This window comes from Cinclus cinclus, chromosome 8, assembly GCF_963662255.1.
Source record: "Cinclus cinclus chromosome 8, bCinCin1.1, whole genome shotgun sequence".
NCBI classification, from domain to species: domain Eukaryota; kingdom Metazoa; phylum Chordata; class Aves; order Passeriformes; family Cinclidae; genus Cinclus; species Cinclus cinclus.
The window spans coordinates 25509346-25532398 of NC_085053.1; the positions used below are offsets into that span (position 1 = coordinate 25509346).

At 41.6% G+C, this 23053-nt stretch overlaps 2 protein-coding genes across 3 annotated transcripts in view; one reads left to right on the forward strand and one right to left on the reverse strand.

Moving 5' to 3' along the window:
* Positions 1-14578, reverse strand: part of SLC1A7 (solute carrier family 1 member 7) — a 47921-nt gene extending 33343 nt beyond the window's left edge. The window contains exons 1-2 of the mRNA XM_062497196.1: positions 14438-14578; positions 13289-13368 (exon numbers count right to left, since the gene is read on the reverse strand). Coding sequence (XP_062353180.1) covers positions 13289-13368; positions 14438-14578 — 221 coding nt within the window. The remainder of the gene's footprint in view (positions 1-13288; positions 13369-14437) is intronic.
* Positions 14579-16064: 1486 nt separating this feature from the next.
* Positions 16065-23015, forward strand: CPT2 (carnitine palmitoyltransferase 2). 2 transcript variants are annotated; one of them, XM_062497496.1, is made up of 5 exons: positions 16065-16216; positions 16985-17065; positions 17173-17279; positions 18859-20163; positions 21031-23015. In XM_062497496.1, exons 1-5 carry the CDS (start codon positions 16095-16097, stop codon positions 21360-21362), a joined length of 1947 nt encoding a protein of 648 aa, XP_062353480.1. In that variant the 5' UTR covers positions 16065-16094; the 3' UTR covers positions 21363-23015. The 2 variants fall into 2 exon arrangements, with proteins under 2 accessions (XP_062353480.1, XP_062353482.1); XM_062497498.1 differs by having other exon boundaries at positions 18859-20091; positions 21028-23015.
* Positions 23016-23053: the final 38 nt, after the last annotated feature.

Consider the following 23053-nt stretch of genomic DNA (forward strand, 5'->3'; position numbering starts at 1 on the left):
ACATGCTGTGATCACTTCAGCCTTTTCATAGAATCAGAGAATAATAGAGTCATACAATCATAGAATATGCTGAATTGGAAGGGACCTATCAGGATCTTTCCTCTTCATCCCCCTGCCCAGCACTGCCAGAACATCACCAGTCCATCCTCTCACTTGTACAGCTTGCCTGTGCTAAGCCATACAATTCTCTACCATGAGATTTAGCTCCCACTGACCCTCTTGTACAGGCAAATTAGACAGGGCACTCTTTGTCCCTGAGGTTTCTTTAGGCTGCTTTGACATAGACCCTGATGCAGTTTCCAAGTGACCTGAGTCTGGGACTTGATTTTCCACTGATAGCAGTGTTGTCTGGGGCTTTAAAGATCTAACTTTGGATAGATAATTCTCTGTGAGCTCTCCAAAGCATCCATCTCAGGAAAAGTGCAGGTGAAATAAAATACCTCATTTACTATTTGGTGTGTCCAGCTTTTTCATCAAAACAGACATTTTTATCAAGTCTGTTCTCATAAATATTTACTAAGCTGCACTTCCTTGAATGAGATCTCCTTGAGCTCACACTGCTGAGAGAGGATGTCTAAAGCCAATGCTAAAGTGCAGCTTAACCTTTACAGTAGATTTAATGAAATCAAATGGGTGGATTTAGTGTTCAGGTTCCAGCTATCCACTAGATTAATTAAGAAAATGTATTGCTTTTCTGCAGTGCCAATCTCTCATCTAGCATGGGTTTTGTTAACACTGTAGGAGCAAGGGTGCACTGAAGTTTGGATAATTTAAAAATGAGAATCTCAGTAACTCTCTTATAACCATTGTTCTTTGCTTTTATTTATCATTGGATTTGATACAAATCCCACCTTTCTGTGTGTCTGCAAAGCACTGTGTACAAACACAGCACTGCATATTGACAATACAGTAGTAGGAATGCTACTTTGTTCCTTGACATTACCCTTGGATGACTCCAAACAGAAGATAAAACATTCTAAAGCATTTTTTTTATAAAACAGTTCAGTTAAATATATTTATCTCAAATTAATGTGACATTTTTCTGTTCAAAAAAACCCCCTGTGCTGTTATTAGAGTTTTAGGACTGAACTCTTCTCTCAGGCTGAGGTTCCACAGGCCATTGAGTCAGTGTGTCAGCTCATTGCTGTACAGAGTAGATACCTATATTGTACTGGAGTGCAGCACTGTTCCACCCCCACATTCCCAGGGAGAAAAGAAAAAAAAAAAAGAAAAATTGAAATCAGGTTGATTTTTAACCAGTTGAATGTTTTTCATGGTAACAATTTTCGGGTTTTTTATAGATACATTATGCAGGGTAGTGACACCAGTGGTCTGAAGGGCTGAATGCTGAGCAGCAGAGCTGTAATTTGTAGCCAGAGCAATTCCTGGGAGAGGGCACTGCCAAGGAGACAGACAGTTCACTCCCTTTCCCTCCCTGGAGCCACTGTCACTGTGGGGAAGCCACACGGTTCTTCTTGTCCTTCATGCCTCTGGGCTGTGTTGGTTCTACAGGACTACAGAGGGATGAACCATGTCTTGATTGCTCACCTGAGTATTTCCAGGAGTACTTAGGGACAAAAATCCTAATTAAATATGTCCAGTGGTTCAGGTGAGTTTAGGGTTGTTACCTCAGCTTCAAGATGCAGGGCCTTAGGATTTGGGAGGATGTTGTTCAGATGGAATCTAATCTTACCTTGGCTTATAGGTGGCAAATCCTGAGGGGGCTAATAATGAGATTGCTCTGTCTTGGGGATATTCATTAACAAGATCATCATCTGTAATGAGATTATCCTGTCACCAGATAAAGTCATGCTCAGTTCATGCTGTGATGAGAAAGTCGTCAAAAGTAATTAACTGTGGAGGTGCAGTGGGGTAACTGTGATGTGACAGAAGCATGAACAGAGGTCTGGGCTCAGACAAAGCCCTGTGTGCTCCATGGCCTGCAGAGCTCGGGAACAGACCACTGGAACCAGTTCTCCAAAGGCTGGAGAATAACAGTGGTCCTGTCATTTTAGGCAATAGCTCAGAATCATTTCAGAAAGAAATGCCTGTAACTAGGATGAGACAGTAACCACTTATTCACTATTTTTTGTTTGACTTCCTGTGTTTGATAATCAGAAAGAACAGGACAAAAGACAAAGATCGAGAGACATAGTGGTTATCACAGTTATTGTACAAAACAAGTAATACACAGTCACATCACAGGAGTTTACTGCTGTTGATCTCTAGAGTTCTAGCATTCACACAGTGTAGCCAAAGGATGACAAGGAAAAGTGCTCTTCCTACTTCCTAGGGAACAGGAGGGACAGGGGGAATAAGCTTCCAGCTGGTTTAAACTAAGATCACTGTATCATGCTCAGGTCCTCCCTCTAGTTCTGTTTTTCATCAGACACTCTTGGCTACATTAAAACTTCCTGAAGAGTTTCCAATGGTTCTTCTAAACCAGAACTAAGCTATTCTCATGGCTTCCACTTCTAGACTCTCATGAAACATACTGGAATGGAAAACAGTGTTCCTTTAATTCTTGTTGAACCTCAGAATCTGGTGGGCCTTGAAAGAGCAGGGCAGATAGTTGATTCATAGATAGAAATAATTTAAGATACTGTGTAGTTAAGTAGCTTCCACACATATGATTCATGTGCAGCTTCCATAGCGTGTTTTAATGATTGCCAAATGGACAAAACAGGAGTAAGACAATAAAAAACAATCTGCAGCTTTTCTAAATAATTACTGTACTTCTCACTCCTTTAATCAGTGTGGGGAAAAATATCCACAAATTTTTGATTTAATGTTCAGAGACCATTTCTTAGCTTGTATGGAAAAAAGCCTGTCAAACCTAAAGGGAAGGGGAAGACATCTTCAGTACTAGGAATTATATGTGACTAATTAAAAAGGTAGTCAGTTTCTACATTGTTTAAATTATTTGCAATTGTACAAACCAAAGAATCAAGTACTAAGGTTCATGTCTGCTTTGAGGGAAATCCATGTAAAACCCCCAAAACTAAAATAGAATTTTTGACGTAAAGAAGAAGGGAATTCTTTCCAATATCTTGGAAATCTAATTAGTCCCATGCAAACAAGTAGCTAAACCCCTTTGAGCACCTCTAGGCTTGTTCTGGCTGTCACAGATAAGCATCAGGTTATTTCATTTACAAATAAAAATAGAACTTTCTATCTTCTCTGCAATTCTCTAGGTTTTTCTCTTGCTGTCTGATGAAAGCACGTTTTGTTGTCCTGTCTCGAGATCAAACCCTATATCCGCAGAAAGGGAAAATACAAGAAGCTGCTGCTAAGACCCCATTCTGCATGTTTATTTTGTCTTCCTCTCCACCAGAAGCCATCTGGATGTTGCTTTGAAATAGATGGATTATGGATAAAGTTATCAGAAGGGATTAGTGTGATTAGGAAGACATTAATCCTGTCAAGAAGTAATGGTCAAGTATTAACCACCAACAGTTGTTCCTAGAATGATGTTTGTTTTCATTCATCCCGTTCCCTCCCTCCCTCCCTCCCTCCCTCCCTCCCATTCTCATTTTGTAATTGCATGCCGTGGAAAAGACCTTCCTGAGCAAGTTCTCCCAGCAAGGCTGGGAAGTGCCTCCAACAGCTACATTAGAGATGATTATATTACAGTTGAGCATCATGAAAGGAAAGTGCTGGCCTCACTAATGCTGCTTGATCATGCAGGCAGGCTGTCGCTCACCTTTTTGTCAAAGTCAGTGCCTTCAAGTCTCAATATAACAATGTGCATTTCCATAGCACAAGCCATTTAATCATCTCAAAATGCTTCACCAGTGGAACTTCCTCTAATGCAGGAAGGCAGTATCTCCATTTTATAGACATGGTAACAGAGAGATTAAGGCACTTTTAAATAAGGTCAAACCACTTGCAGTGAAAGATAAAAATCTGCCTGAGGTGGTCTCTGCATTGCAGTGAACCATCACACTTTTCCTCATCTGTGCCCAGCTGTCTCTGCTTTCAGAAGAGGCTGCATCATTTCCATGTAGGCACCATTTTTAGAGTAATGTTTGCAACAAAGAAAATAAAACTCTCTACAGTAATGAAAGAAAGAGAGAAGAAACTTTCTCTCTTCTCTCTCTCTTTTTTATAGTTTAATGCTTGATTTGCTCATAGTCTCCAGTGTAGTTAAAATTATTTCAGCAGTATAAAAGAGAGATCAGAATGACTTTTTCTTTTCAGGATATCCTTTTGCTTTCTTCTTATATGCAAACCACCTACAGAGCAAGACCCTGCCATGGCTGCAGTAGAGAAAGGGCAGTGGTAGTGGTGGGGAGATCACAGCCCAGCCCTGGCTGCTTCACCCTGCCCCATGGTCTGCCCTTCCTGCAGACATGTGTTACAGTAGTTCTGCACACTGCTGCTGTGCTGCAGCCTTCTGCTGATCCGAACACAATTAAAGGACTATCTCAGTCACTGTGGCCAGTGGAATGATCCCCAATGTCTTGTTTTATTCAAAATTTCATAGTATTACAGACTGATTTTCAAAGGGGTTGGCAAGTCTAGAATCCTCCAGAAGGTCCAAGGGGTTACTAAGGTTTGTTTCCTGTGCAAATGCAGTAATAGCAAACAGTTTTTAAAAAGTGTAGGTATCTTGATGTAAATGAAATTGTATCTAAACTCCAAAAATTCAAAATGCAGAAAGTGGTAGCTGTACCACAAACAGGACTGCTGCAGCAGTTCCTGTATGGTTGGATTATCAGCTCTAAATAGCACTTGAAATGTGAATTCACTTTTCAGAGCCCCAGTATGAAGCTATTTTACTAAACACAGTGGAAGCCCAAAGGTGTCAGGCATGATGGAAAATCTGGCTCTTGATCTTCAAACAGCAAAAGCAACAAAAACATGTCAGAAGATCAATACACTGTTCGCAGTGATTATGTTTAATTTTTACAGTTAGGCTGCTAGGGAACAAATCAATCTACATTTCTAATGCATCATAACATGCATCATTTTGAGATTTTGTTTCTTAAATTGCTTTATAAAATAGTAAGACTTTTATTTTTTGCCCAAAATGTTGATACCTCCTTTATCATCTAACAGTTCTAACTCTTAATGACAAATTGATATGCACAGCAAAAATCCTGCCAGGAATTCACACGATGCATTTTATTTTCTCTTTCTTGTGCAATAGGAAATCTGCTTTTATGGACTAATATAAACAAGGACAGGACTTTGTACAGCACACAGTGAAGGCTGATGTCCAGTGGCTGTTCTGTCACCTGCATATGTGAGGTTACTGTGATACATCTGTGTGCTCTGGAAGGGATGAGCAGCAGTCTTTGGTCACTGACTGACAATCCTTTGTCAGATTGCTGTGTAGCTCATGCAGAATTCAGGTTGACTTATTGAAGTTATTGACTTCAGCTGTTCTGATTAAAAAAAAGGTGTTTCCTAAATTCAAAGGTCATAATGCAAACAAACCCAAATTATCTATTAGTTATGAATGTGCAGCTTCACCTGGTGGAAGGAGCCAAGAATCTTATTAATACTTGATTTTTTTTTCTTCTGTCAGTCCTTTCAAGCATTTTTAAATTAAGCAAAAAACAAAAAGATTTTAAACAAAAATTTGGATTATAAACAAATGTCAGATTTATTAAATTGTTTTTTGCCTAAGAAAACAGAGGGAATCCAGCCAGCCCCTCAAGCTCCACATGTCATTCCCATTCCTTTGCAAGACACTAAGTATTTTAGAGCTCTCAGAGGACTACAGAAAAATTCTGTCAGGTCACAAACAGTTCATATCCCATTTGTAATCACTTCAGTGCTTTCCACACCCATTTCTCTGTGACCACAGATTCCTCTTGCACGTCACTAGATCCCTACTGACACTCCCTAAATAATTTGTACTGAGTTGGTCCAATTTTGACATCTTGATGTGTAATTGCAACATGTCATTTTTCACTGAAACAGTCTGGACCTTTGGGTTGCACAAACAAATGAAAACACTAGAAAACAGTATTGGATCAGACCATTAAACTTAATATTATTAAACACAGCTAATAGCATTGAAAATGTTTCAGATGATAATATGGAGAAACTTCTGAAGATGTCTCTGGCATGGAGGAAGGATACAAATTTTCCTCTACAAGCTGAAGCCATCTCAAATGATGACTTTTGGGGTAATCTGACTCCGGTTCCACAATGTAATAGCAATATGGAGAATTGAAAATAGTACAATGGTGTGGTGTCAAGTGAGATTGCTTTATGGCTGGTTCTTCTTACCCTTGGGCAATCCTTCTCTTTCGGTTTCATCCAAGTAGTTTTGCTTTTCACTCTAAAAGTAAATATATTTATTCCCTCTAGTCATCTCCTTAAAACTCACTTCTCTACACTGAGTTTCTCCACAATAAAGACTTGAGCTGATATATCCTAGGAAAGAGCTAACAGCTTGTTCTCTATGGGGTGAAATGTACTTTTATTACTATTTACATTACAGTGATACACGTGACAGGCAGTGTGGAAATGGGACTCTCTACGTACTTTATGTTATCTTTCAGGTCCCCCACAGATTTCCCCATGCTAAACATAGTTCCCCATACTAAACATTTCCTCATACTAACCCCACAGAAGGTTTACCCTCCCCTGTTGGGGAAGGCCTATCCCTCAGTGCCAATGGTTTTCTATGGCAGGTGAAATAGAGGGAAAAGTCCTGAGTCCTATAATGGGAAGAAAAAAGCCCTGTGTTCCCAAAGCAATTTCATTCTATGGAAAGTACTTCTGTTCTGCCCTGGTACTTCATGAAACATTTTTCTCAGCAGGCTCTTCAGAGACCCCGAGGCAGCATTTTGCAGCTGCTCCTCAGCACCTCACTACATAATACAGTACATAAATTTGAATGCACTCGATTATAGAACCATGGAATTGTTTAGAGGTTGAAAAATACCTCTAAAATCTTTAAGCCAAACTGTTCCTTTCCCCAGCACTGCCAAGTCCCACTAAACCATGTCCCCAAGTGCCACATCTACTTGTCTTTTAAATTCACCCCAGTCTGGCAGCAGCTGTAGGATAAGAACTGAGTGGCTGGTATTTAGGGGAATAGTTTAATGCATACATAGCAGAAGCTGAGCCCAAACTGACCAGAACCTTTTGTTGTCCACCCTTTCCCATTTAGTCTTCAGGTAAATTTTGTCAAGACAATATGGAAAATACCTCTTAGTACCAGGGATGCATTAGAAGAAACAGTGCTGCACAAATTTTCATTCATGTAAAACCAGTATTATTGAGTGTATTAATTTTGGATGTCCTCTTTATTTAAATATAACCACAAATAGAAAAAAAAATCATAGCCTTTTAGACATCTGTTTTCCTTCTGAATGGATATTATACTGATATTATCAGACAGTGGTTTATAATCATGGTAAAAAGGTTAGATTGTCAATTGCAGTACAGGTCTTGGAGAGTTTGGGTCAAACTTTTCATCCTTAACAAATGGTGATCTTAAGTAGCAAAACAGACCAACAATCTTCAGTGTGTGGTTTATTGCAGTTGCATCTGCAGCTGAGAGCAAATAAACAGTGCCCAACACAACCTACCCAGGCCAGTGGTCAATTTAGTTTGGCCCTGCACAGCCAAATAACAGAATTCCATTAAAACACAATAAGCAGTATTTGTCATTGGTGAGATGTTCAGGTGCCAGCATGTTCCCCAGCCATAGAGCTGGGGGAAAAAGTATGGGGAAAAGGGTACTAAAAAGAGGAGTTTCTAATTAAATACTAGCCTTTAAGAGCATGAGTAAGAATCACCAGTTTGGGAATGTGAGCAGAAGGATGAAGGATTACCAGAACTGATGGCATTATAGACAGGAATCCCTTTAAAAAAAGACAGTACTATATTTAGAATATTGTATTTAATTCATCAGCAAAACCACAATAGTAACTAATATTTATTACTACCCCCAAATGGGCCTTCAAATAAATATACAATTTTATTAGCATACACTTGTTTGTACCAGGCATGGCATACTCAGAGGAACAAGCTCTATAATTTAAAAAAATACAGGTTTTATCAGTTCTTTTATTTTTACTATAAAGGGAATAGTATTTCCTTAATAGAATCTGCTCATGGAAAAGGATCAAATCTCTGCTACTCAATATTTCTTAAACAGGTAGAAAATGGTTGGTGGTAAATAAATACAAAATGTAATAATCTTCCTAAGCTTAAAAAAACTAAACTGCTTTTTCCAAAGGGAATATTTACTGGGATAACCAGCTTGTTACAATAGATAAACGGTTTGAGCCTGCCCTAACAATTTTTTCCCACAAGCACTCTCACTGCTTACTGCTAATCACAGCCTTAGGAAACTTGGGCCTGTATCTCTTTCCAGATAAAAACTTAATCATATAAACAAGGAGGGTGCTGAAATAAAGGATGCAACTTTCTATTACGTATATAGGTGGACATAGAGGACAAAGAGAATTTAGTATGTTCAGCTGGTGCAAACCTGTGTAACTCTGCTTTAGCCTGCTTTTCTGAACAACCAAGGCTTGTGCAGTCCAACACTGTGTGTGAGAGCCCTTACTAAAAGCATGTTCATTCACAGACGTGTTCCTGAAAGGTCTGTGAAATTTTACATGTGCAGGGGTGAAATAATGTGTGGGCTTCTAGAATTAACTTGAAAAAGAACCAGAGCCTGTAAGCCCTGCCTCTTCTCCAGCCTTCCTCATGGGTTTGCAGCACACACATTTTGCAGCTCATCTTGGGTGCCTGAGGTGGGTCTGCCTGCCCACATCAATGCAGTGCTGGGAGCCAGATCTCCTCCTCCCCTGCAGCTTCACTGGTACCTCTGCGTTTTGAACAGAAAGGGAGAGTTGCATTTCTGTTCTGTGGAAAATGCCAGTGTGAGTTCTCTGCCTGCTGGAATGAATCCGTGCCAAACAGCAGCATTAGAAATGCCTCAACAGTGGTAAATTACAGTACAGTATTATTCTTCAAAACTTGGAAGTTGTGACAGATCAGGTTTCAGTACCAGTCTCCACAAACAGCTTAAGTCAAAGCAGTCATTCTTACTGAAAGTCAAGTTCCTGGCCCACGGGGAACTGATCAGAACGAAGCTGGTAACATGAGCTGAAGATGATAGGGCAGGGAATGGGCACAAGGACAAAAATGCTCTGAAGGAAGGTGACAGTGTGTGAGTTTTGGCCCAGTGCCTGTCAGCACGGCTGGCCCGTGCTGCAGCTGGCACAGACAGGAGCAGGTCAGAGGGTTTGTATTGTCTTTAGCAAATGCGAGAAGATATTACGGGCAAAGTTGAGTCTTTTTCCTTTCTCAGTCTTTGTGCAAAGCACAAAGACATGGACATCAGATTTAATTACTTCAAGCACTTCAGAAGTTGGAAACTCGAGTGATGCACAGGTATCTCTGCCAATCAACTTGAAGGAATTTTAAATGTGTGTGTGTGTTTGTGGAAGTTTAATCACAGTGAAAGAAAGTTTATTATTTTCTGGATAGGGAGTGACACCGGCAATCCCCGGGATGCGGGGTTCCGGGCAGTGGTCCCGGCAATCCCCGGGATGCTGGGTTCCCGGGCAGTGGTCCCGGCAATCCCCGGGATGCGGGGTTCCCGGGCAGTGGTCCCGGCAATCCCCGGGATGCGGGGTTCCCGGGCAGTGGTCCCGGCAATCCCCGGGATGCGGGGTTCCCGGGCAGTGGTCCCGGCAATCCCCGGGATGCGGGGTTCCGGGCAGTGGTCCCGGCAATCCCCGGGATGCGGGGTTCCCGGGCAGTGGTCCCGGCAATCCCCGGGATGCGGGGTTCCGGGCAGTGGTACCGGCAATCCCCGGGATGCGGGGTTCCCGGGCAGTGGTCCCGGCAATCCCCGGGATGCGGGGTTCCCGGGCAGTGGTCCCGGCAATCCCCGGGATGCGGGGTTCCGGGCAGTGGTACCGGCAATCCCCGGGATGCGGGGTTCCGGGCAGTGGTACCGGCAATCCCCGGGATGCGGGGTTCCGGGCAGTGGTACCGGCAATCCCCGGGATGCGCGGTTCTCAGGATCCGGCGCGGGGAGCGAGGCGCGGTTCCTCGGTGTCCCGTCAGAGCCGCCTGGTGGCCGCGGGGTGCATTGCAGGGCATCACAGCCCGAGCCCCCGGCCGAGCCGGGAATGCCGGAGGGGAAGGAAGGGGCGTTTAACAAACCGGAGCAGAGGGATCCGCCTGAAGGGTTTGATAAATAGAATTCCCAGGGCAGGATGCGCGGGCAACTGTGCGCGTGCCTGCTGGAAAACCTGAGATGTGTTGAAGCCTGAAACATTTCGCATATAAGGATAAAAGTACACTATTTGCATTGTCCCTATCAAATGAGGGCTGAAGCCTCTGTCCCAAAGAGAATTAGGGAACTTCAGAGCTTCTGCAGCTGATCTTTCAGGCTTGTTGAGGACATCTCCTTATCCAGCTGCAGTAAGAGCTTGGACAAATGTCTAAATGTGTAGCTACAAATTCAGATTTGGCTCCTATTCTCTCCAAGCTCTCTTAATATTTCTATTCCCCGGTCTAACAGCAGTATCCTGTGTTTACACATAAAGTAAGCAGTGTACATCTAGTAACTACAGGCTCTAAAATTTGGTCTTGTAGGGTTCCAGTACTGAGTATCCCTTGGGCAGACATGAACTGTCAACTATTTGTCATTTTCTTCATGTTGCCAACAGAAGTGTTGTGTGCGTACCTGTTCTTGCAGCTGAGAAAAGCAAACTCTACACACAGGGGATACTGATAGGTATGAACAAGGCTAAACCTCAGGCAGAGGATGGGTGTAATAAGAAGATACTTCAGAATTGTTCTATGATGCTATGAAGCTTGTTTATGTAACCAGATAACTGAAATAATATCAGTCCCCACCCATACCTCAACAAAAACAAAAGCTCATGCAGGGCTCAGACTGACAGGCTAGTGTGTGGTGATTGCTTTTCCAAGATCTTTGTGTCTGTATGAAAGGAAAGAAGACCACAGATGACAGGAGACATCAGAAATAGGTGCAGGAACTCTGGGATAGAGCAGTTCCAGGAGCAGGAACAAAGTTCAGGAAATCAAGAAACTGTACATTGAAGAAATGGTCTTCTGTTTGACAAATTTCCTCTGCATCCAAGGAACTTTTAAAACAGACATAATTCAGGGACACCTGACTGTATCACGATTTCCTCATTCCTAATGAATACAATCTGCAAAGTTCTATTTTAACTCTCTAACAGTCAGGTCAAGAGAGGGAGTACAAATTTCCAGCCATTTCTGTTTAAGGCTGGATTTCTGCTAGTGGTCTGTCAGTACAAGGTTTCCTAGTCTATTGTCAATCTTTTCACCCATGCAGTTGTCACTTTTTATTTCTGCTACAACCATTCAAAATAACCTCTGGATTTGGAAACATGGTGGTTTGCATTAAGTCCCTCTTTAATCTTCCTTTCTCACCTTTTCTTTTCTTTACAAGCAATTTCTTTACTTGTGTGTTCAAAGAAAAACTTGCATTAATTTCAACTAGGAGAGCAATATTTAAAGTTCTTTTTATGGTGCTGTGCTCCTGGCTTTTGTAAACAATAATAGAGAGTAATTTAAAAGATAATTTAAATGTCATTGGTCTGGCAGGACAGGCTGAGGATATTCCATATCCACAAAGAAATGTAGTTTAAATGTGCATGCAGATTGGTAAAAATACAGAGTACTGGTTTACTGATTTTATGAAATACATGTGTGGAAAACACTGTGCTTGTTATTAAAAAAACCCAAAAGACAACCAGCCAAAAAAGCTCAAACTGCACAAGAATGTCATTATATCTGGAATGTTTTTTTTTTCTTCCAAACCCTACCATTTCAGTTTGTAATAGCAGGCACTGCTAGTTTGTCATATAGGGAGATGGACTCACACTGTCTTGCAAGGAGAATTGAATCTCTTTGAAGGTTTCTAAAGTTTCTTCTCTTTCTGCCTCAGAGGACACAGTGAGCCACTCTGACAACAAGGCTCAGAGCTGTCACATCTCCAGTCAACTTAAAGCCATCCCAGGTTGTGCCAGAGCAGCTCTTTCCTACTGTGCTGCTGCTCTTCATAACATCTCTAAATATACAAGAGGACCTAACAACTACACATTTTAGGGAAGGACATGTACATTTGCTCCAACCTTTTTCTGTCCTCCTTACTATGTCACTTCCTCATGTAAGACTCTTGTTTTCTTTGGAAAACTCTTCTTTCACCTCAAAAAAAAAAAAAAATCTCCTTATGTGCTTTGTCTTGGTGTTCTCTAGATGCATGGGCCAGGACCAGGCGTGAGTCTATGGCCAGTTTCATGCACAAAGCACCAAAACTCAGCTTTGTTCTATGAAAAACCATGAGAAGGCAGATGTCAGGGTAGATTATTTAAAAATAGAATTAGTGTTGTTAATCATGTTAATTTTCATCAACTGACAGTGATCTGAAGACTAGAAACTTGTTTTTTTCTCAGAGTGGAAAATGAGGTCTTGGGGTATGAATTAGGTTCCAGAACTGGAACCAAATACTGCAGTAATTTTTTCTCAGCTCTGGTGAAGTTAGCTTTGTTTCCATCTCTTTAATGACCTGTCAGCCTTGGGCACATGAGAGATTTTGGCCATGCATGCAGCTGATGTGTTTTTGTGACTGCAGTCAGTGGGAATGCAGTCAGAGAAAAGCCTGTCCTAAGTTACACCGTCCCACTGCAAAGGCAGATGCCATGCACCAGTCAGTACCAGCACTGAGATCATTAATTCTTCTACTGATAAAGAGCCACCACCAAAGGTTCTACCTTCAATGAACAAAGAAGGCACTTTCACTTCCAGCCAAAGCCATCAGTATATTATTAGTTCACTGGAGACACAGGGGGGGTTTTTTAACATTTATCATGCTACAGCACACCTCAAAATACTGCAGGATGCTATGAATTAACTCTGCTTTTTCATCATATTTGTATAGGGTATTGTTTCAGTTGTTTAGATTTAGGCTTTTTGTTAAGGTGAGTTATTTATTTCATATATTTAACTTCTAAGTAGCTTGAAGGACAAAGTCCTCCTATTGCAAGGGGAAAAAAGAAATTTAAAAATCCCCAAGACATTAATTTTAAAGCAAATAATACCTATATGAGGTAGAAATATTGTATGACAGAAATGATCCTATCAATTAAAACACATGTTTATGACTCTACTATAAATATGAATGTACAGCAGCAGTGGTGCCTCTGGCACGGTCACCTAATTCAGTCACAACTAAATCATTGTGATGAGAAAACTCATTTAGGAAACTTCAAAAGTTGTTGGAATAATCATTGTGTTCACTTACCTTGAGACAACCAGAGGGAGAATCAGCATTTTCAGCATCCTCATCAGTAATTCACCAGGAAACTGGAAGTAACTAATTTCCTGGAAATACATGGAGAGATGCTTATTGTTTTGAGATAAAGAGTGACTGTCTTCATAAGTGCTGCTAGAGCTGTGGATAAAATAACATTGCTAAAATCTGCACCTTTGGTGCAAAGATATGGTGGCAAAGATAGCAGGCTTTAAAAGGTGATTTTAAAATTAATTAGATTACATAATGTGCTCTTATTCAATAAACACACTGCATTGTTCATTCCTCTACAAAGGAAGACAAAAATGAAACGTGCCATCTCTTGGAGACTACTGCTAACCTGAATAATCTCTCCATTCTGCATTTTGCCTGTTTTCCTACATGTCTTTGAAGCTATGGCTTGGACACAAATGATGCTCAGACTGACAGTGACTTGCAGTAGCAGAGGACAGAATTGGTTTAATTTAATTGCGTTTACTAAATGCCTTATTTTTTAACTGAGATTTCTATTTTGTGCTCAAACACTGCATTTATTAATGCATGTTACTGTCTAGTCTGTCTGACTGATACAGCAGAAATGAGCACCAGCAAAGGGCTTAGTTGAAGTATGCTGGGAGAGAATTCCCCAAGTGACTTCAGTAACATGTTCTGCTAATGATGGGAAATCTCAAATTCATTAATATGAAACACCATTAGTGTAATATAAACATCTGCACCCCTGTGCATCTAATGCTGAAAAATCTTCCCAGTGTTTTTTTTTAGCTATATGTGTTCCAAAATAGTATAAAATGTAATATATTGCACTACTAGTTTCTGCAGGCCTATATTAAATGCTACATTTCATCTAGCTTAAATGTCCACTATTGTTATCTATACCTGCAACATTCTACTGTGCTCCTGCTACGCTTACCAGGTGTCTGAGAGACCAGAACCCTTTGCTAACCCATTGTTTGAGAATGTGTGAAAAGACCCAAAGAACAGCTTGGATTGACAAACGGATGAAATGAAATAATTTTAATAAACACAAACACGTGACTTTTACTTTCAAAAACCCACCCTGAAGTTCCCCAAGGTACATGTGTCTTTTGTTATGTAAGTCTGGCATTTCCTCTGCGGGGAGACGCTGTGAGCCGCTCTTACCTGCTGGGAGAGTCGCCTTGTCCTCAGGAAGAATCCCAGGAGGCAGCCGATGGTGACGGACAGCACCGAGAGGATGAGCAAACCATTCCTTTTACAAACATCTTTGATCCGAGCGAGGATTGCATCCAGGGCCACCGCCATGCTGTCCTCCCTGCTCTTTGGAGAAGAATCAGCATCCCATGGGGAGACAATTCACTCGCTCCTCTTGTTCGGGTGCACAGATCTGGCTCTGTATAGATCAGATCAAAGCACTTCCAGTTCTGCTTAGCTGACCTGCAAGGTCACCCCTCTGCCAATGGCCACCAAGCAAGCAGCTGGCATTATTGTTCCAAATTAATACCAACAATCCTATTATCAACTACATCATTAAGAGCCTGGAAGAAGATTAGGGGGCTCTGGAAAATTAGAACAGAAAGCAGTAGTATTTCTAAAACAAGAGTAGTTCAAAACAAAGTGACACTCTCGGAGAAAGGCGATGCACTCCTCAGCCTCCCCACTTTGGGGTCTGGACACCCGAACCCAGAAAGGGAACCCTGCAAGCCAGCATTCAAACAGGGAACAGAGCAGTTTCCCCAAAGGGCAGAGCAGGTAACATTTTCAACAGGACTATCACAGCAGGGCAAGCTAGGTGAAACTGGACTTCATTAATTAAAGCAGGCTTGGGTTTTTTTGTTTTCATTGCCAAAAAAAGGCTGAACGAGCAGCATGAGAGACACGCATCGAACAGGAAATAGCCACAGACTGGAACATGCAAGGACACCTGTCATTAGGCATTTATTACCTTGGAAGTGAAATGATTTCACTTTTCTTCCAACCACTATGTTGATTAGAGTAGGGCCAATTTACTTTCAGAGGATTATCAGACTAAGCCACAGGGATTGCTTTCCTTTCCTTTGCTGTGTCCGCATTCAATCCCAATGCTGATTTTTATGCTATTGAATGTCTGATAAAAATACACCACCATAACCATTTGCATGCCATGCTTTCTTATGAAAACATTTCTATAGTTTCTAGTATATTCTAAGACTATTCTATTTTTTTATGGAAGATACTCCCCACAGTACAACAAGGCTGTGTGTTTACAATAATGCATTTTATACTGTGATAAAGTATTTGTTGCTACATGCTCATGTATGAGTGAAAAAAACCTCAGGAGAGATTAAACTGTTCTTTTTGGAACAAAAGAAGAATCTCAATCCTGTGTAGTTGGTAGGACATATGGGTACACACACAGAGGAAAAAAAATTAAAAAAATAAAAAGTGGAGGAGGAATAAAAGAAAAAAATACGTGGAGTCTGTATGTTGAACATAAAAGAGGATTTCAGAAAATTTTATTAATGAATCAGAACGTTTTATTAGGGTGTACGTATGGACTGATGCTAAATCTCTCCAACACCCTGGTAACTTTGCTATCTTAGCGGCACGTATCCAACTGACTTTTGGAATGGAAAAACAGAAAAACGCTTCCCTTTTCCCGTTCGTTCCTGGGGCCTCGGGAGCAGCGGCGGGCGGAGCCAGGAGGGAGCGGCGGGCGGAGCTCGGGCGGAGCTCGGGGGGAACTCGGGGGAGCGGAGCTCGGAGGGAACGGCGGGCGGAGCTCGGGGAGAGCTCGGGCGGAGCTGGGGGGAGCTCGGGCGGAGCGGCGCTGACGCGCATCATGGCGGCGCGGCAGCTGCTGCGGGTGGCCCCGGGGCGGCGCGGGTACAGCGGTGCGGGCGCCGCCGAGTTCCTGCACCGCAGCATCGTGCCCACCATGCACTACCAGAAAAGCCTGCCCAGGTAGGGCAGGCCGCTCCGGGGGGGACGCGGGCAGGGGGCGGCGGCGGCGGCGCGGGGTGTCCGCTGTGAGGAGAGGGCAGTGGGAGCGTCCGCCCCGGGCGGTGCCGACTCGCTCTGTGCGGAGCGGGTTCGGCTTTCCAAGTGCCTGTGACCGGCTACAGGCCTGCTGCTGAAACATCCACTTGGCGCTCCGTGTAACCCCGTGAGTGTAACTGGATTGTGCTGTAGGGAACAAAACTCAGGTTCGCAGGAAGTTTACAAAAATACCGAGTAGGGAATTTGGGATAAAGAGATGTCCGGCGCACAGTCTGTGACGGGGAGGCCCGAACAGGGCTGGCAGCCGAACTATTCCCTCTAAAGAACTGCCTCTCATAGCTGCGGTTCCTGTCCCTGTGTTTCCTGTAAGGGATTAGCTCCCATCACTGCAGTACCTTTGTCAAAAGACTGGTCAGTTTGGTTTTCTGCCTTATTTCCCAAGAACACTATGGTGTCCTGACTGGTGTCCATCTAGTTCCTTGCTTCTCTTATTATTCCACAAGAAACTTAGGAGACATTTGGATAATGTGCATAAGTATTACCCCCAATTTGTATATAATATAATAGTATATGCAGTATAGTGTATATATATATCTGTATGTATAGTATATATAATAGTATAAAGAGGGATATGGAAGAAAGGAGGCTATGAGAGATGACTGTGTAAGAAACATGGGCTTCATTCATACCCTTGCTCATCAAGTGCACATCTCTGTGTTCCACTTCCTTCAGACTGCCAGTTCCCAAGCTAGAAGATACAATTACAAGATACCTGAATGCCCAGAAACCGCTTTTAAATGATGACCAGTTCAGGTATGGACAAACACACGGTGCAGTGTCATGTTCTGCTTCAAAGCCAAGTGTTAACATTAAGAATGTGACTTGTGACAGCTTTTTGACTCTTTTCTTGATTGTTGCAGGAAGACAGAAGAGCTTGCTCATGCCTTTGAAAAGGGGATTGGAAGAGAGCTGCATGAGCAACTAGTTGCTCAAGACAATCAGAACAAGCATACAAGTTACATTACAGGTGTGTTGGCCTGCTGGGTGTAGGACGAGTCTGTAGATCATCATGCTTCATAAGTGCTCATAATGCCATAAATATAATAGGTTGAAGCTTTGAGTAGTCCAGAAACCTGGAATAACCTGCTGTGAACACTCTCTGTGGCTGTATTTGAGAAATTTCAGAGGCTAGTAGAAAGAAGAATGCTCATAATGTAACTTCATCTCTTCTAACAGAATTCTGGGTAGATAGATAATGGAACAATGGTATTTTATTCATGAGTTTGTAGGGTTTAGGTTAAAGAGGAGCTTATCTAGCACTTCCCTTAAGGAAACTGAAGCAATAATTTTCAAATAATTCTATGTTATTTAGCAAGAAAACTCATCTTTGAGGAAGGGGAGAAGTCACAGAGTATAACTAAGTTTGGGAGGCAGAGGTGGTCAATAATCAGGTCTTAAAAGCCCTTAAAACTAGAAAATTATATTTTTTAAAGAGCCAAAGGAAAGGAATGACAGGAATAGGAAAATGAGAGTAAATAGAAACAAATCAGGAGAGGGAGAGCATGTATGTGGTTTGATTATTCTGCTTAATTATTGCTTCTACATACAATGTCTGCTCATGAAAGTATTAGATAGCAGTAGAGATGCAAATAGTCAAATTCCTATGGAAGCAGAAGTTTCCATGTTGCCCAGAGAATGCACTGCTATCCTTACTGTCTGTTCAGACTGCCTGTTAATGTGTTAGCTGCCACTCAGTCTGTAGAAAATACCAGATTCTTTCATAAAAACTGCTGTTTGGTTTGTTGTATTTTAGTTTCCATTCACTTTGAACAACATCTTGGATTTTAAGTGCTGGCTTTATGTCATTTGTCAGTGCTAACCAGTATGCTGCTTTTTGTCTATGAATGGTGGGGTGTCTGTATTGCTTTTTGTTCAGTTATTTTTCTTCTTTATGTCTCATAAAAGACCTGTTCCACTTGAAATTGGTTTCTGAAAGTATGTAGAGTTGTCTCCACCCTGAACTTTCAAGTCTGGGGTTAAAAGGCTATGTGTTCATCACAGATGTGGTTTTAAAACTGTAGATGAGTATTGCTTACTTACCTGTGGGAACCTGTAATTAAAGTTGTAACTTAGTCCCTGGAACTACCTGTTGTCCTTCTTACAGTCCAGGCAGAAGGTTCAATCTCAGTGAGATGCACTCAGTGACAGAGAGTTGCAGAAATTAATAGTTTAAGGGTAAGTAAAGGCACTAACTACTCCAGATGTGAGGCGTGCACCAAAACAGAGCTGGGGAGTTGCACTCTATGTCCTGGGAGCTAAGGTTTATCATTGAGCCATAAAGTAAACAGGGAGTTGGCCCTTCTTGCTAATGACATGGACACCCTTGACATAGATTATTCCAAACCCAGTATTTTTATGATTAGCCAACAGTATCCTTCTTCATAATGGGGGTTTGGAGAAGCCTTGGGTGAATTATTGCATATGTTTGGCTTGTGTAAAGCAACTTTAGTCTGTTTATTCATGATCACTGTTGGACTACATGACCCTCTGGTCTGACTCAGGAAGCTGCTTTTATGTTCTGACCTCTTTTTCAACTCAATTTTCAGGTCCCTGGTTTGACATGTACCTAAAAGCACGTGAGCCTGTTGTTTTGAATTTTAATGCATTTATGTCTTTTAATCCTGATCCGAAATCGGAATACAATGATCAGCTCATACGAGCCACAAACATGACTGTTTCTGCCATACGTTTTATGAAGACCTTCAGGGCTGGTTACCTTGAACCAGAGGTTTTTCACCTCAATCCAGAAAAAAGTGACACTGAGATCTTTAAAAAAATTATCCGATTTGTGCCTTCTTCAATTTCTTGGTTTGGTGCCTACATGGTCAATGCTTATCCCCTAGATATGTCTCAATACTTCAGACTTTTCAATTCTACACGACTTCCTAAGCTCAACAAAGATGAGCTTTATACAGATGAAAAGGCAAAACATTTATTAGTGTTGAGAAATGGAAATTTTTATGTGTTTGATGTTATTGATAGAGATGGAAACATGTTGGAACCCTCAGAAATACAAGCACACTTGAAATACATCCTTAGTGACAACAGTCCGGCCCCAGCCTTCCCTCTTGGCTACCTCACCAGTGAAAACCGAGATACATGGGCATTGCTGAGGAAGAATCTACTGGAGAATGGCAATGAAGAAGCTCTTCAAAAAGTAGACTCTGCCATGTTTTGTTTAAGTTTAGATGATTTTGCCATTAAAGACTTTGTGCACTTGTCCCACACTATGTTGCATGGAGATGCTGCAAACCGCTGGTATGACAAATCCTTTAATCTTATCATAGCTAAGGATGGCACTGCAGGAATTAATTTTGAACATTCCTGGGGAGATGGTGTGGCTGTGCTCAGGTTCCAGAATGAAGTTTTTAAAGACAGCACCAAGACGCCAGCCATTGGCCCCCAGTCCCAGCCTGCTTCAGTCGACTCTTCCAGAGCAGTGCAGAAACTTGACTTTAAACTGAACGACGCCTTAAAAGCAGGGATTACCAAAGCCAAACAGAAGTTTGATGCCACTGTAGAATCACTGTCTCTTAACATGATTCAGTTCCAAGAAGGGGGCAAGGAACTTCTAAAGCAGAAGAAGGTGAGCCCAGATGCTGTGGCTCAGCTGGCCTTCCAGATGGCTTTCCTTCGCCAGTATGACCAGACCGTGGCTACGTACGAGTCTTGCAGCACTGCAGCTTTCAAGCACGGCCGTACAGAAACCATACGTCCTGCCTCTGTCTACACAAAGAAATGCTCTGAAGCTTTTGTCAAGCAACTCTCCAAACACAGCACAGAAGAGCTGCAGAATTTGATAGTGGAGTGCTCCAAGTACCACGGCCGTTTGACAAAAGAGGCTGCTATGGGTAAGTAGGGATACATCAAACACTCCTCCTTTTGCACTAAAATGTCTAGTGAGGTTGGTGTAAATATTTATAACTAATTAATTTAATGTTGATGGAGGTCCAATGTAAACTTGACAAAAACAGTAGCAGAAGGCTGCAGTTTAAAGTGCATTCCCTCATTCTCACTAATTTCTTGATGGAGAAGTGCCTCTGTACTTCCCACAGCATCTTTTAATGTGTTTGAGAATTTTTTATGCTTCAGTTTTTGTCCTTAGAGCAGTTGGACTATTTGAAGATTTCATAAATACTGAGTGCATGTTGAACAAGAACTTTAGCTTAAATCTGAGGAGGTACTGTCTTATCTGCAGGGAATAAAGGGTTTAACAACTTCTAAATAAAATTCATTTTTTTGGCCATGCTACTCCTGGCATTTTTTGTAAATGCTTTCTTCTGAACTGTCCTTCCCAGAAGCATTAAAATTGACAGCAGTAAAATTGTCTATTAATTATTTGACATTTAATTGACGATTAATTAATTAAAGTCTAAAATTTGCTTCCTTTCGTTGGTGCAAAATGCTCTTCCTCTTTAGATTCATAAATTTTAGGGAGGGCTTTTTCTGCATTGAAGAACTTGTCTGCATTCAGGTAGATAGTTAATCAAAGAATGTGATGTATTATTGTCTGGCAAGACTGCACTTTTGTGTACTCTCCTGGTGCTGTTAAGTTGCAGTAAAACAAGCAGACCCTCCTTTCCTACGATACAGTCATGAAAAGTACTTCCTACCAGTACAAACTCCAGTTCTACAGACCTCCTCTTTTGTGGCTGAGGTGAGTTTACTTCCCACAGATGTCAGGCACCTCTCTCATACCTGTCGTTTTCTTTCACCAGGCCAGGGCTTTGACCGGCATCTCTTCAGCCTGCGCTATTTGGCCTTATCCAAAGGGCTGGCACTGCCAGATTTCTATCAGGACCAAGCCTACGCTCGCCTTAATCACAACATCATTTCCACCAGCACCTTGGTGAGCCCAGCTGTGCAGTTAGGAGGGTTTGGCCCCGTGGTGTCTGATGGCTTTGGAGTAGGGTATCAGGTACAAGATGACTGGATAGGTTGTAATGTTTCCTCTTACCCAGCTAGGAATGGTGAAGAATTCCTTCAGTGTATATACAAGTCGCTAGAAGATATCTTTAATGTTTTAAAGGGCAAGAAAATTAGTAGTTAAGACATAAAGACATTGGAGCACTTTACAGTTGCAGAATAAAATGCAGATTATGTCTAACTGACATACTAATCAGTGTTCAGCATGTCTGAGACTGCCCAGCTTAATTTGCTTCATGTATCATCATTGAACTTGAATACTGTTAGGTTTACTAGGAAATTTCTATCTGTTTTAAACAAATTAATTACAGACCTTGAATGCATTTCAGGAAATAGAGACATTAACTGTCAAACTGAGTAACGGATCTATGTGTTCTTAAAACACATAATCTAAAATAAGCATTTTTATTGAGTTAATGAAATTGTAACACCTGTGTTCCATGAGTGTTCAGACACAGTACTGTGATACCACTCCTGAATTGCTTGTTTTTTAAAAAAATACATGCAATAATTTAAAATATGGAAGAATGGTTCCATTTGCACTCTTGCAGTAAGGTTGCTTACTAACTTGTCACACTTCTCTTTTAAACTTGAATTTATATCACAACTGATTGTGCCTCAACTGCTTGAAGCCTTTCCACTCTAACAGCTTTTGGAGACACAAAAAAATGAGGTGGGAGGCTTTAAGTAACCTACAGTCACCAAATGGGTTGTTAAACTGACTGGAAAAGACTATATTTTAATAAAGTTGTCTTTTAATAACCACAAAATTCTTTTATTGCCGTATCTAAATCATACAGCATGGGTAGACCCTGTATCAATAGCTCATGTTTCTTACAAAGCTTGGAAACAAAACTGCTGCAAGCATTCTGCATTCTCCCTGGTATGTAGACCTTGAATTCCTGCCTTTTACCCTCTTGATTTCCACTCTTTTTTTCTGGAAGGCAAATCTTTCTGTGGAGCTGAACTGCACAGTGGCGCTGGTTTCTGTGATCTGTGTAAAACGAATGCAGCTCATGTCCCACTGGCCCAGACAACCAAATACATCAGTGGAACAGGAAAGACTGAGCACATTGGTTGGATGTGACAGATCTGGTTCAGAGGCTCAGAAACTACTTCCCTTTGCTCTTCCTTTGATGAAGAGCATCAGCTTCCAGGTTCTCTCAGGTCTTTTTAATTTAGCACAGTAAGTGTAAGCAATACCCAGTCCTGGAAGTATGAAATAAAAGTGCTAGCATGGGAGAGGCATGCTTTTCATGTGTAAGCCTGAAGGCTTTGCTCCTGCAATGTAATGCCTGAAATCCTGGCAAGATTGTGACTGCACTTGCCAAGGAGTACAAAGTCTGTCTTCAGCTAAAAATTAGGTTTACTTAATAATATACTTGGAAAGATAACTTGCTTTTCAGAGGACTGTAACTCTGTAAATGTCAGCAGCAGTGAAGCTTAGTGAGTGTTCACAGGAAACTCACCTCAGACTTTACCTGAAGTGGCAGAAAGCTGCTTAAAGGTGCAGCTGTTCCCTTGAACAATTAACACGGTGCCTTTACTAATGCTTGTAGCCATTTCCTCATGATAGAAGTGGTGAGTGGGAAGGCTTTATTTGCTTATGTTAGAGAATCAAATGTGGGTACTTCCTGGTGACCAACTATTAAAACCTTTAAGGCTGTAAACTGTGCAAGTAGTTACTGTATCCATTTGTTGTACCTAAGCTACAGTCTACCACAACCACCTAATTCCAAAACCCCACAGCATTAAGGACATGGCACAGTTCAGGCAATATGTACTATTTTCAGTTTGTACTGAGGCCATCTTCCA